This window comes from Asterias rubens, chromosome 16, assembly GCF_902459465.1.
Source record: "Asterias rubens chromosome 16, eAstRub1.3, whole genome shotgun sequence".
Lineage (NCBI taxonomy): Eukaryota > Metazoa > Echinodermata > Asteroidea > Forcipulatida > Asteriidae > Asterias > Asterias rubens.
Genome location: NC_047077.1, coordinates 5,628,375 through 5,641,925, shown reverse-complemented (window position 1 = coordinate 5,641,925; position 13,551 = coordinate 5,628,375). Strand labels below are relative to the sequence as shown.

Here is a 13,551-nt window from a genome sequence, read left to right as displayed (position 1 = left end):
TTTTTAAAAATGTTTTAATGAAAACAACATAAAAGCCAACTAAGTTTTTATTTCAGTATCTGTTAGTTAAAAAATTCTATGTCCAATTTAAGTTTGGTAGATTTGAGAAAAATACAAGCCTTATATTTGGATATTTCAAGGCACACTTCCAGGGGTTACGATCGAGCAAGGCATTCTGGGGAAAAAAAGTAAAATGGTGCGGCGAGATTGTTTACCAATTGAAACAAGGTTGAATGGGCTTTAAAGGCCTTGATGTTGGTGACTTACAGTCAGTGCAGGACACTTATTCATAGACTGATAACTGTTTCATATTTTTTTTCACATTTTCTTTGAGTTTTAACCTTAAAATGTATAAATCATAAATATTTTTAACAAATTGAGACTTTTGTTCTTCTTAAAACCAGCTAGAGAGGAGAGCATGTTTCTTTTAGGCAATCTATCAGGATCCAGCTGGGTCACTTACCTGATCCTCCCTTTGCTTGTATTGCCTTGTCTCTTTGTACATGTATGTTGCTATTTCCACTGTACTTTTTGGTGATTGTCCGAGAAACAAAATAAAGATGACATTTTTAAAAATCTTTTGTTACAGCTCGAAATATCATTCTCAAGAGATGGAGGAGGTCTAGGAATTAGCATAGCTGGAGGACGAGGGTCAACGCCATATAAGGGCAATGACCAGGTAAGTGATTCCAATACCAGTTTGCCATTATGTGTTGTTCATATTGGAGAATTTCGGTAAGCCATAGACCTTGGCTCACTTCCATAGAGCTGCGTAAGCACACAAATAGTAGCTAAGCACGAAATTTTATGCCTACCAGCCCAGACTACAATGTTGGGTGTACAACTTGACTGGTTTCCTGGTCATTTCTGCTGAGCATAGAATTGCTTAGCAATATTTGTATTAAGCACTTTATGCTCGGTGCAATCACTACTAGCCAGACTGGTTGCTTGAGGGAGTTCTTATCCTTTGTGTAAGTAGCAGTTACCAATTGATTAATAGAAGTCTTAAATCTGCTCATAGCGTTGCCATTCATGGGGAGCCCGCTCCTTCTCACACTCTGGCCCATCACTATGGAACGAACTCCCCCATAAACTCCGACAACTCACTACATATTCCAGCTTCAAAACCCATTTGAAACGTATGTTTGTGCTTAACTATACTCTGTGCAATCTGGCTTCGGCATCTCTCCTGCGCCAGGAGTGTCTTTTAGACAGACATGGCACATTATAAATTGCCACTACTATTATTATTATTAAAGGTTGTGGGTTTGAATCCTCTGGTTATAAAATCAAGGATGCTGCAGAGACAGTTTAACCACCATATACCTTAAAAATTGAATGTCATGGAATTTAATTGTATTTGTTATTTTCTTAGGGTATATTTATATCCAGAGTTGTTGAAGGCGCCATGGCCTTCAAGCAGGGGCTTCTAGTCGGTGACAAGGTCCTCTCGGTAAGAACAATTATTTTCTGAGCCTAAAGCCTGGTTTGTACTTCCTGTGAATGCGAATGCAATGCGAATTTTGACTTCACAGCCATGTTTTCGCTGAAGTTGATCACATTTTAACTCTTGCGAATACAATTAGGTGACGTCAACAATTGCAGGAAGTATGAATCAGGCTTCAGAGTTGTGACTTTTAAATCAGGCCAGCAGACTCATAGTGTAAATTTGTGAAAATCTTTTGGAGCTGGCAATCACTCGATAAATATTGTTGGCGCCATGATGTAGGTCATAATTATTATTAGTAAACTTTATAGTTGTAATTTAGTAAACCTTATAATGATTTTTAGTACACTTAAAAATAATAATTAATAAACTTAATAGTAATAATATTTATTAGTAAACTTAATAATAATTATTATTATTGTTAAAACCTAACAGGTGAACGGCGTAAACCTAGTAGACGCAGACCATCTTGAAGCAGTTGAAGCGCTAAGGAGCAGCACCGACCACATCAACATCGTCATTCTGCGCGAGACGGCCAACAACGCTGACGGGACGGCGGCAGCTACGACGCCCCAAGAGCCCGAACAGTCGCACGCTGAGGTCAACTTACCGGTGAGTTTCCTGGGAAGCCATTCCAATGGTTGGGTTGGGAATGCGGGACTCTCGGCTGCCACATCCTAGACATTCATCCTCCGGTTTTTTTTCAGGAGGAAAAAGTACATTTCTCAGTATTTTTCCCCCAGTGGAAAGAAAAATCTGGAAGGACAGAAATCTTTCTTCAAAAGCTGACTCGTTGGGAAGTAATTTTTTGTTGCATTCCAAACACTAACTATTCTTTCGGAGCATGGGAGCTAGTGTTTTAATTTTGAAAAGTTTAAATTGTTCTTATAATGGGGGGGGGGGGGTCTTTTCCTTGAAACTTGCTGCTCCCCCAATATTTTGCAAATTCCATTTTATCATTGACTATTTTATCATGAGTTTAACATAAAATGTATATAGATTTTTACAGCTTGGGAGTCTGGGATGTTTTTTTTAATTTTATTTATTTTTTTATATTTTGTTTATATTATTATATACTTGAGACAGTTTTTAAATTCCAAAAAGACCAAAAATCCTTCAAAATCCTCTTCTGGAAGCTGTCTAGTTATCATTGCGACTGTCATACCGATCTTATGATAATCCAAATATGTTCGGTTTGAGTTACCATAGAGTAGAGTATTTTGATGTAATTTGATGGATTTGGTATTGCAACCTAAAACCACTCACTCTAGGCCTGGTGCCAGGCATACCAATCTTATCCAAGTCCAAACATTTGGCTGTTGTGTAAACATAATTTTGAGTATTTTGATGGATTTGGTATTGTACCCTAAAACCACCCACTCCAAATATTTCAGTGCTGAGTTAATAAACAGCGGAGGATTTTGGAGGATTCCTGGAGGGTCTCTAGCCAGAGAGAGTAGGAGGACCCAGAGATATTTTTTTTTTTTCACTAGAATTTAAAATGTTTTTGATTGGATGGTGTTCATCATTGGGTTGATCATGGTATTCATTAAGACTGACGGGTCGCAAAAAGTGTTCAGAGTGCTTGGTATACTAATAAAGTTTGACCCTTTTCAAATGGGCCATTCTGTACTGCCGCATCTTAATAAGTAGTCCCTGAAGACTTTAACACAAATTCATTTATATTTTTCACTGGGTATTATAGAACCAGACTATTTTGTCAAAATTGCCCAATTGGGGTCAGAGCCCAAGTTCATATATCAGCTAAACATATTGGCAACAAAATTTTTTGGTGAGCAGATTTTTTTTAGCAGGGAACTAGTTTGAGCTAATATGCATCTCATTGCATTTAGACTGGTAAACTGTTTTAAATGAGCCAATATGCTTAGCAGTAGTGTGAAATTGGTCGCTTGGTCCATATTCTAATATCTGGTCAGCCCTTTTTACTCTACATGTAAACGGAAAACAAAATAATTTTTTTTAACCACCTAGAGCAGGTTACCAGCTAAAATGCCATACAAAAACACATTGCTTGTAGTGACTGGTTCCACCCCAAATCTGATTCAGGAGATTAATTTATTGAAACAAGTTTTCTTGGTGATCATACAGGAATAAATTTTTTTCACAAATGAAAAAAAGATGCTGGCTTAATATAACAAATGGCCCATTTGAAACGGCATTTTAATTTATTTCATGAGGTTTTTTCACATCACGAAACATTTACCACATTTTGAGAGGTGACATGACGTCCAACATGTTTACAAAAGTTCACTGCAATTAACTTTTTGGTTGTTTTTGTTCTCTTTTTCATTTTGTTTATTTGTTTGGTTTGAATTTTGTCCTGCCGTAACCACGACAGCATTGCATGCTCTTTGACTAATTCTGTTATTAAATTTCAATAAGTCTGTGAATTGCTCCAACGCCGTGAAAAGTTCCTACAGCCAAGCGGTTTTATACCCCTCGTCAGAAAAACCGCCCTAAATCTTCCAAAATTCATAGCATGGTTTGGCTTGAGTTTGATAGATTTGGTGCTGAGTTCCAAACCACCCACTCTTAGCATGAGGCCTCTCTTAATATTTATGCAAGACATCATAATTCTTACCCAAACTGAGGCTATGGGCGCACGTCCCCATCACTTGCAGTGGCTGTGCCCATCGCCTCGTTTTGGATTAGCATTGTGACGTACCTCATGCATAAATATTAAGAGAGGCGTATACGAATCTTATCAGATTTTAAACATTTAGGTGTTGAGTAGTTATAGAGTGGAATATTTTGATGGATTTGCCACTGTATTTTCAAACCACCCGCTCTACTATAACCACAAACCATTAGCATTAAGCCAGACATACCGACTTTAAAGAGCCTACTCATTTAGATGTTGTTGTAGTATGCATTGCATTAAGGAAAAAGAATATTACTTTTGTAAGTACTTTTACTAGTACTTTTCATTGTACTAGAAATTATTCAAAGTCAAACTCACAATCCATCATGTCCCTGTGACGAAAGACTTTCAAAATAAAATATTTTTACCATGAAAGGGCATAAGTGCAAAAATTATGTTTCAAGAAAACCGAGTCTGAAAGTGTTGATTGTTATCTGCCACTCAAATGTCGTTATTAAAGGAAGATTAAATTCTGCATGGGAATGGGAAAACATGTTTTAGGCATAACTCTATCAATAAGAATGTAACATAAATAATGTAAACTACTATCACAAGCCATTTCTTAAAATACGTATGACCATCTGTTACATGGACGAAATACTTAATTTCCCCGAAAGTAGGGTAACGCTTACGCCCTTTTGGTTGCACATGACGAATTATACCCTTTTTGGGTGCCATTGGAAATCAAGTTTTCCAAATTATTGCTAACTTAATATTGTAGGAGCAGTTCACGTTCTTATCGTTAATTTTTGAAACACTGAAAGCTGTTGTATTGATGATAGTGTAGGCACAGTTAACTATGCATGGATACTGAATACGCAACCCTACCCTCTCAAATTGCCTATTTATAGATGATATGATTTGCATTAGGAGTGAGGTCATAGGTCAGATTGACCTCTTGTGTCACTCCATAAACTAAATTGATGTAAAACAAGAAAGCGCACAAACCACTGGAAAGTTTTCACTAGAGAGCGGTTTAGATGTTAACAAAGGGCATATGGTGGAGTAAATGCGAACTGTGTGTGCAATTTCTGCATTCTTTTCAGACCAGGAATTGATGACATTTAAGAAATATTAACCTTTTTTGGGATCCATTTTTCCTGTGTATTCAGTCAATGCATGACCCATTGGAAGAACTTCTTTCCCATCAGGTATTGATAATCTATGTAAATTAATGCATGAGTATAGATGTATGTACATAAGTAATTATGCGGTTTTAAACGAGCACCTTATACACAACCGTGTGAGGGTGCAGCTACCACAGTATGTGAATGTAATGTAGAAGAAGTAATGTTTGTTACAATTTCAGTTTTTATATATATATTTTTGTCCTTGTCTATGATTTTGTTTTTTTTATACACATTTAAAACTCTTGCTCAAGTTATACCAAATGAAGAGGTGTGGCCCAATTTCAAAAAGCTGCTTTTGAGCGGGAAAAGTAGCTAAGCATTATTTAACTGTGCTTGCCAGAATAAGGTAACCAGCCAAAATATACCATGTCACTTGTACCATCTGTGACTGGTACCCTGCTTATTTTTGATAAACAGGCAAACTTTAAGCAATATTTTTTGTCTTGAATTGAGCCCATGTCTATCTATACTATCCAAGCTCACCGAGATATTTCGAGTTGAAAATACTGTTTGACGAATTTCTGCTATGGAAAAATTAAGCAGTGTTATCAGTCATAATCAGTACACATATCATAGTTCTTTGGCTTGTTACCCTTTTTCTTGTTCGCCCAATTTTGTGTGCATAGCTGACACTTGTGCTCAAGAAGACTCTTTGAAATAATTCCTATTTTTAACGTCTGCCTGAAACTTTTGAAGGGGCACAAAAGGTGTGACCAAGACAGCAGAGGCATCGGCATCTGTGTTATTCCTGGCCTGTGGCACCCCTGAACAATGCGTTTTTTTTTTGGCCCACGTAGTTTGTATTTTCCAACAGTCTTAGAAATCCTTCACTTTCACCAGCACCCATAATAAGACGGACACATCATACGCACATCACATCCTCCTATGCACCTATTACGTTCACAAAAGTAAAAGTTCACCATCAGCATGATACATGGGAAAATTGCAACATGGGGTTCAAAGTTGTCGCTTATGGCAGCAGGGAATTCTGCGCTTACTTCAAGCGTGTTTTGCGGGTTAACGGGGAAGTTTTGCTTGTGCATGTGCAAACTCAATGTTACTTGGCATTCTTTGCTTTGACAGCGCATAAATTTGGCGCTTTCACGGTAAGCGGGGAATGGTGATCGTAAGCGCAGAATTAGGCGGGAGGCAAAGCCATGAAATTGGGCCCTGATCTACAATGTGCTAAGAAAAAGGAAACATTTTTGCTTAAAAAAACACATAATCTGATTTTCTTTTTGAATTCCAAGAAGATATCCTAGAAAAAAAAATTCTTTCTGCATGTTTTACATTTCCATAAACCAGAAGAAATATGGACTTCTTGCCGCGGTTGAAGAGCCATATATATATACTAGTATTTTTTAAATATGTTTTTCAAAATCATTTGAGCAGGACTTTTAAAATCTTGTCTGTGTAGTTCCTTGTAAAATAAAAATCACATCGATAAGAATTGCACACGTAAACAGATTTTTACCTAAATGAATGAAACAACAGGATTACTGATGTGATTTTTATTCGTAAATAACTTGTTTTTTAATTGACTAAAGACAATAATGTGTGTATGAAAGGCAAAGGGAAAGTTATGATTGTATGTTTAGAAAGAGAAAGTAGTTTTTGTATCAATGTTTTTACTGCCTTTTACCCGTCAAAAATCATCTTCAAATAATTGTTCCACCATAACACCGTATTTAATATTACGCTTCTAATAATGGGTCCCCAATTTTAAAAACTTTTTAATTGAGAGTTCGCCATTTTTTGTCCTGTTGTTACATGTATATTAATCTTAGTCATTATTAAAAAAGTTATCATTATTTGTAAGAAATTAATCTCATTGAGTATTGTTTATGCTGTTGTGATAAAAAAAAAAATTGTTTCTCCCAAGGCATACTAAACAAAAATTCCTACTCATACCCTGCTTTTTTTTTTCGTTTGAGTTTCTTTTGAAAAGTTTGCTTTTAAAAACAGTTGTTGTAAAAAAATAAAAAAATAAAAAGACCCTCTCCCCCGACAAAACAAAAACAGAAGCTATTTCATGACTAACATTCATTCCACCATCGCTTCCCTCCAAACCTTCCTCCCCCATTCCTTACCCCCTTCGCCCCCCGATGAAATTACAGCCGACCCAAATCTTGGAGGATAGCGAAGGGAAGATGCAAGAGAGGCCGGGTGTGAAGTTTGCGCCCGAGCCCAAAGTCCGGCTAGTCCAGGAGGTTAGTCTTAGATGCAGCAGTTTTTCTTCTAATTTTTTTCTTCTCCCCTCTTCTTCATCTGTTTTTTGTTTTTTTTGGTTGATGTGGCCATTAAAGTAGTTTTTTTTCTCTTCCCTTCATCGGATTTGCTTGAATAGAACAGACGTAGATTTCATGTTTGTTGAATGATTGTTTTCTCGTTTAGGAAGTTAGTTATGCGGGATGCTTGAAAAGAAATTCTGACATGAAGTTGGAATCGCACATGGTAGCTTCATCATCCATTTTCGTTTTAAGGACGTCATGCTTTATCATGCTGCTTTTGGGTCTGGACTGCAACAACTCTTAAAAAGAAATTTTATATTTCTGGTGTTATCACACACCTTACTAGATTGTATCTCCACCATGCAAAGTTTCAAATCTTACTCATGGGAGATATTTCCATAGTGTTACCACAAAGCTCTCTGGACTGTATCTTCACCATGCAAAGTTTAAAAATTTAAAACGGTGTAAAAATGACATTTTAAAAATATATTCTTTAAGAGCAAAAGTTGAAACATTACATCATTTCATGTCAAAATGAAACATTAGATGTATGAAATTTTTCCGTTGTCACAATGGCAGATTGAATGTTGTTTTGATTGAATATCATAACAATTTATGAATGTACAAACAAAAGCTTACCAGAAAAAAAATAACCCATAACATCTCTGAAATGGGACCTTTTTTGTTACAAAATATACTCTGGAAGGGGATATCAAACATAATGGCATTTTATACCGTTTTAATGCGAGGTTAGAGACTTGTAATCGTTTCCCTTTCAAGCATGGACTTTATTCTTGATAGGGCACAGCCATTTTCTTTTTGGAAGAAAACTTGGATCATCTTAAAGTCTATGGGAAGTTTGCGCATATTATCTGCACGCAAGTCGGCATGATCTGCACCGATTCCCTAGAATGTAAATGGGAGAAACCTGCACTCTATCTATAGGGAAAACAAATGGTCATTACACTAGTGTTTTCCTTGGACGACTGTCAAATGAAAGTGCCCTTTCCTCAATTGAAAACATTTTTTCTGGTACACATGTAAAAATTCCCTGCCCAAATCATCATCATTGCAATGTTGCCAAAGTGTAAAAATGTCTGTGCTGTAATTTACTGAAAGTTTAAGTTGAACTGGGAGCAGATCCCCCTTTCCTCGAAAAGAAGAAGAAGAAAAAGAAAAAGAAGAGAAAGCAAATACTTGAACTTTCCATTCAACAACAACAAATCATAACATTTGCCTTTGGGAATACAACCAGCTGAATATGTGGCTTCTATTCTACAAACTACTGGACCATGTTCTGCCATGAGATTACCCCAAAACACACAAATTTGAGGGCCATTTATGTGAATCGGTATATTCTACTTTAAATAGTTTTTTCCAGCCATATTCATTTCAATACAAATGCTTCTTTTCATAGCTCAAATCCTCATATCCGAAGGCAATTGCCCCTTGTGGAAAAGTCTCAAACACGATGCGCTTTCATTGAAAATTTAAGTGCCTGTCATCTTTAATGAATGCCAAACTTCCTTGGGGTACAGTGTGTACTTCAACTAGAGTTTAGAAATCATAGCGCTGTTCATAAATCATAACGCAAAGTTCATCTGCAAGCAGTTCCCTATTTCATAAAGCACTAAGAAAATGCTTATCACAGAAAAAATAATGCGGAGCAAAAACAGGTGATGAAGGAATGCGAAGCCTGCTTTGTTTGACAGGTTCCCTGCCAAAAGTGCGTCAAGCAGCAAAATGTTGCTAGTTGTAAGCACCATTTTAATGGCCCTCCTATCGTCACAGCTTTATGAAATTGCCAGTTTTGCTTGCCAAATTTGTGAAATCTGCTCTGCACACCAACAAAAAAATACTACACCAAAAAAAAAAAAAAAAAAAAAAAAAAAAAAAACAACAACAACAACGGCTACCAAACGCCATGTGATAAACATTGGCTGTGCTTGGTTCTCTGCCAAGTGTTGTTCTACGCGTGTATCTGCTGTTAATAAAAGTTGGGTTGTGAATAGACTGCAAGTCTGTTTCGTATGAAAATCTTTGGACCCTTGAAAAGTACACCATTCTGTTTCCTTCAAATGGTTTTCAGCTAAAGTTAGGATGGAACCAAAGGCTCGAAACACTTTTGATACACTCTCGAGTCTTGCAGGGTGAAAAGATATCCTTGAGTTTAGATTTGAATAGTATTTTGTACAATGACTTACCGAGTCACAATTTATTGCTTAAATTTGAATTCCTCAAACTAGAGACAGTCACTATGTCAAGTGATATACATGTACAGGACAAGCTTTTATAGCAATCTCTATATGAGCAAACCCTGGTGCCGTTGTGCTTTACATTTTTATTTAAAATTTGTGTATCGTGGGCAAAAACTACACAAAACCTTGCCTAGGGTGTCATAGCAACTTGCTCTATTGTATGAGGAATTCAAATTTATGACTAAACATGTAAGTTAACATACATTATTCAAATCTTGGAAATGGATCATTGGGCCCGCGAATGTGTGGCGAAACAGTTCAAACAGTTAGCACACACAAAGAAAAGTCATATTAAATGCAAACTCAGGACATGAACATGCAATGACCGGATTAATAATTTATCGGCACTCCACCTACATGTATCTAGCCCTCTGTTGGCAGTCTCCCTATTTACCCAGTTTCCCTTGTGGTTCATTACTTGACGCGTAAGTCCTTACATTTGCGCATACCGTCAAAGCTGATTGGTCGGATAGAGTTTCTCGATTGACCAATCACAGAAAAAAGACAAGATCCCCAGCTCTTTAACAACTGGTAAGAATGTGGTTGTTTACTGTTTTTGTTTACTGTTTTTGTTTACTGCTTTTTGTTTATCATTATGTTATACTGTATTTATGTAACTTTTATGTCTTCTCGCTGCCCTTTGTGCGGGTTTGAGCTTCCGCAATTCATGCCCTAAACATTTTTTTATTGTCGCCCAACTAACAAATTATTCTAACACAACATGCGCCAAGCTGGTCCAATGTTATTGAGCTACTTAACTGTAACACACAACCAAACATCGACAGATTATGTTTTAATTTTAATATATTAAATGCAATTCTAACAGTGTGGACAGCGTTTCTGATTTTCGCTAACAATCCACAGGTCATGAGTTGTTAAACATGAACAATTTGAGTGTAAGCTTTATACCTTTATAAAATTGGACTAAGTTTGCTGATCATTCATATTTCCTCATCTCTTGTCAAATTAATCTTTTTTAAATTCATATATCGGAACTATACCTCATATAAAAAAAGAATAGCTGAATAATAGGAAGTATTTAAAGATTAGTGTGTACATTTCCACGAGTATTGTATTAGTAGCCATTCCACCAAAAGTAATTTTCATGCAGCCTCCAACATAGTTCCTTGTCTCCACAGCAGTAGTTAAAAATAAATATCATTCCATCCAAAAGCCGATCTGACTATTTTTTTTTATCTGGCCTCTCCTTCTATTTACAGTGATTTGAATAGGTAAACAAAAATACAAAGACAAATAAGCCGCTTGTGAGTTAGATTTGAACAAAGTCTGGTGCCTTGAGTTGCTTAGTCAAAAGTTACCAATTAATTATGAATTCCTCACACTATAGAGACAGTTGCTATGTCAAATGGTTTTGGGCAAGCTTTTGTACAGCAACCTCCAGATGAGCAGACCCTATTACCATTGTGTCATACATACTCATTCAGAATAGTGTATGGGTGTTCACCACCTCTTACCTTCAAAGTTTGCTCTGAATCTTGTGACAGAGTAGTTAGTTCCATGGTCTGAGGAATTCTGATTTAAGCGGTAACGTGTGACCAAGCAAGTCATTGTACAAGACTTTATTCAAATCTAACACTCAGCATTACACAGACATTACCAGTACTTACTCTCGAGAGTCAGTTTCTCTTGATGTGTTTTTTCTCTCCTACAGAAAATCTCAATCAAGCTTTGCAAAGATTCCAACGGTCTCGGGTTCAGCATCGCTGGGGGCAAAGGTTCCACTCCATTCAAAGGCACAGACAATGTAAGTCAACTTGGTTTATTAGTTTTGGTTTTTTACCCGTACACCTATGTGTGTTAGCACTATATACTCAGTACTTTTCTGAGTCCTGTGAAAAAATATCACAGGCATGTTACTCGGGTGGGATTCAAACACACGACCTTTGCAGTTCTAGAGCAGTGTCTTACAAACTAGACTATCGAGGTTGCCTGGGAGCTAGAGGCAATTTGAATCCCTTGTTTTGGCAGCGGGTATCGCAACGATATAAGAGATGTTAAATTTTCATCAAGGATAAAGAATATTAGTTTGGTTCAACTTGGTTTCTCATGCATGCTGAAAGAAAAATAATTCTGCAGCTGATTTCACAAACATAATGCCATGGCATAAGTCCACTAGTCAACGAATTCTGAATCCCCCATAGATTAACTCGAGAAGGAATACTAAGGGAAGAAAAGGGTAGCGATGACGGTTGGGTCGGCGGCCGTGGGATAAAGGCGCGAGCCGAAGGCGAGGGCATTTATCGCACGGCAACGACCCTGCAAGGTCACTATTTTATTCCCATTCATAAATGCCCTTTTGTTAAAAAAAAACCCAGAAAAAATACACAATTATAGACACTTTAACAATTGAAAATTCGAGGTTTGAAATGTTTTTTTTTCCCAAAAACTTTGTGAAGAATCTTTTCGATGCGCGTGGGTTGTGTGTACGCGCGCTTACATTACGCGCTGTTACTATAGCTATGAATTGCGTTCCGCGTGATAGTCTTGCGCGCCGACATGCGGGAGCCAGCTTGTTATAAACAGCTCCATTTTAAAAAGACAGTGTAATTTAAAATAAACTGAAGGAACTTATTGTTTACTGTCATTAAATCTACATGTATGCTCACCGAGCGTAGCGAAAGAAAAAAAGGCTGCTGCATTTAACTTTGACATTATAGTCTTCAAAGACTAAAGTCTTCCAAGAATTAAAGTTTCTGTCATAAAAGAAGTGCTTTTGGAATCCTAACAGACTGTGAAGGGGTAACCCTGTTTCAGCCCCAGGAGTAGGTGGCAACGTTCCCCTGGTGGTCCAAATCGTTTTGTTTAGTGTAGCGCTTGCCTTTTGGAGTGGCTGTCTGTTGCCTTGTGATGATAGGCGATTTCTCATAAAAATAATGATTAATTTTGTATTTATGTTTTCTTCCGCTTTGCAGTCAATATTTATATCGAGGATAACGGAGGGTGGAGCAGCCGACCGTATTGGTGTTCTGCTCGTAGGAGATAAAGTCATGGAGGTGAGTGAGTCTAGATAATGTCATACTAGTCCAGAGTTTTACAGGCTGCTCTACGAGTGGGAACTTTGTTTATTTGACACATAAATTGCTATAGACCATGAAGACCTGTCGCTCGCCTAGATGACAACACCCAAGCTTAAAACGCTTAAAAAGCTCTAAGCATCGCCATCAACTCAAGGGGAGGCCTAGCACCAGCTGCTGGCTGGAAGAGACCTAGAGGCCGCCCTCGATCATCCTGGGCCCAATAACTTTGCCGGCCTAGCGAATTCGACCACATGTGGCGTGAGGCTGTAGGACGTGGACACAGGAGATCGGCGTTTGATTGATTGATGAAGACTTGTCAAAATCAGTGATTTCATTGGATACAATTATTTCTGTGTTTTGATTGGTCTGAGGTGTTGTGGGTGCAGCTGACAAACATTACCTCGGACCAATAAAACACCCACATGGAAAGCTTACTTATGGTGGTCTACATGCTGTGTGCACTGTGTTTTTTGTACAGTACATATCCTTACTTAATTGTTATTTTATCTGTACACAGGATTTGACTTAATTCTCCATGTGAAATTAATGTAGGTGATTATGGATGGTGATTGACAAAGGCTCAATGGCAGATCTTTGGCTTTATTTTGAGCCTTGAAGTGTGATGTCCGGTGATCAGGCTTCAGACCATGTAACCTGTCACATCACATGTTTGCAAAATCAATCAGTCAATCAGTTTATGTCCACTGTATCAAAATCACAATCAATATCAAATCAAAGGCAATGTAAGTTGAAATTAAGAAATAAATAGTTGTTTGATAAGATTA

The 13,551-nt window shown here is 37.3% G+C and overlaps 1 protein-coding gene across 12 annotated transcripts in view; it reads left to right on the top strand.

Moving 5' to 3' along the window:
* Positions 1-13,551, top strand: part of LOC117300721 (protein scribble homolog) — a 122,033-nt gene that overhangs the window by 69,979 nt on the left and 38,503 nt on the right. For 10 of the 12 annotated variants that reach the window (XM_033784485.1, XM_033784492.1, XM_033784487.1 and 7 more), the window contains 7 exons: positions 590-679; positions 1,376-1,453; positions 1,883-2,059; positions 5,222-5,260; positions 7,357-7,449; positions 11,401-11,493; positions 12,662-12,742. In XM_033784485.1, the coding sequence (XP_033640376.1) occupies positions 590-679; positions 1,376-1,453; positions 1,883-2,059; positions 5,222-5,260; positions 7,357-7,449; positions 11,401-11,493; positions 12,662-12,742 (651 nt within the window). The remainder of the gene's footprint in view (positions 1-589; positions 680-1,375; positions 1,454-1,882; positions 2,060-5,221; positions 5,261-7,356; positions 7,450-11,400; positions 11,494-12,661; positions 12,743-13,551) is intronic. The other 2 variants (XM_033784486.1, XM_033784488.1) reach the window with 2 other exon arrangements.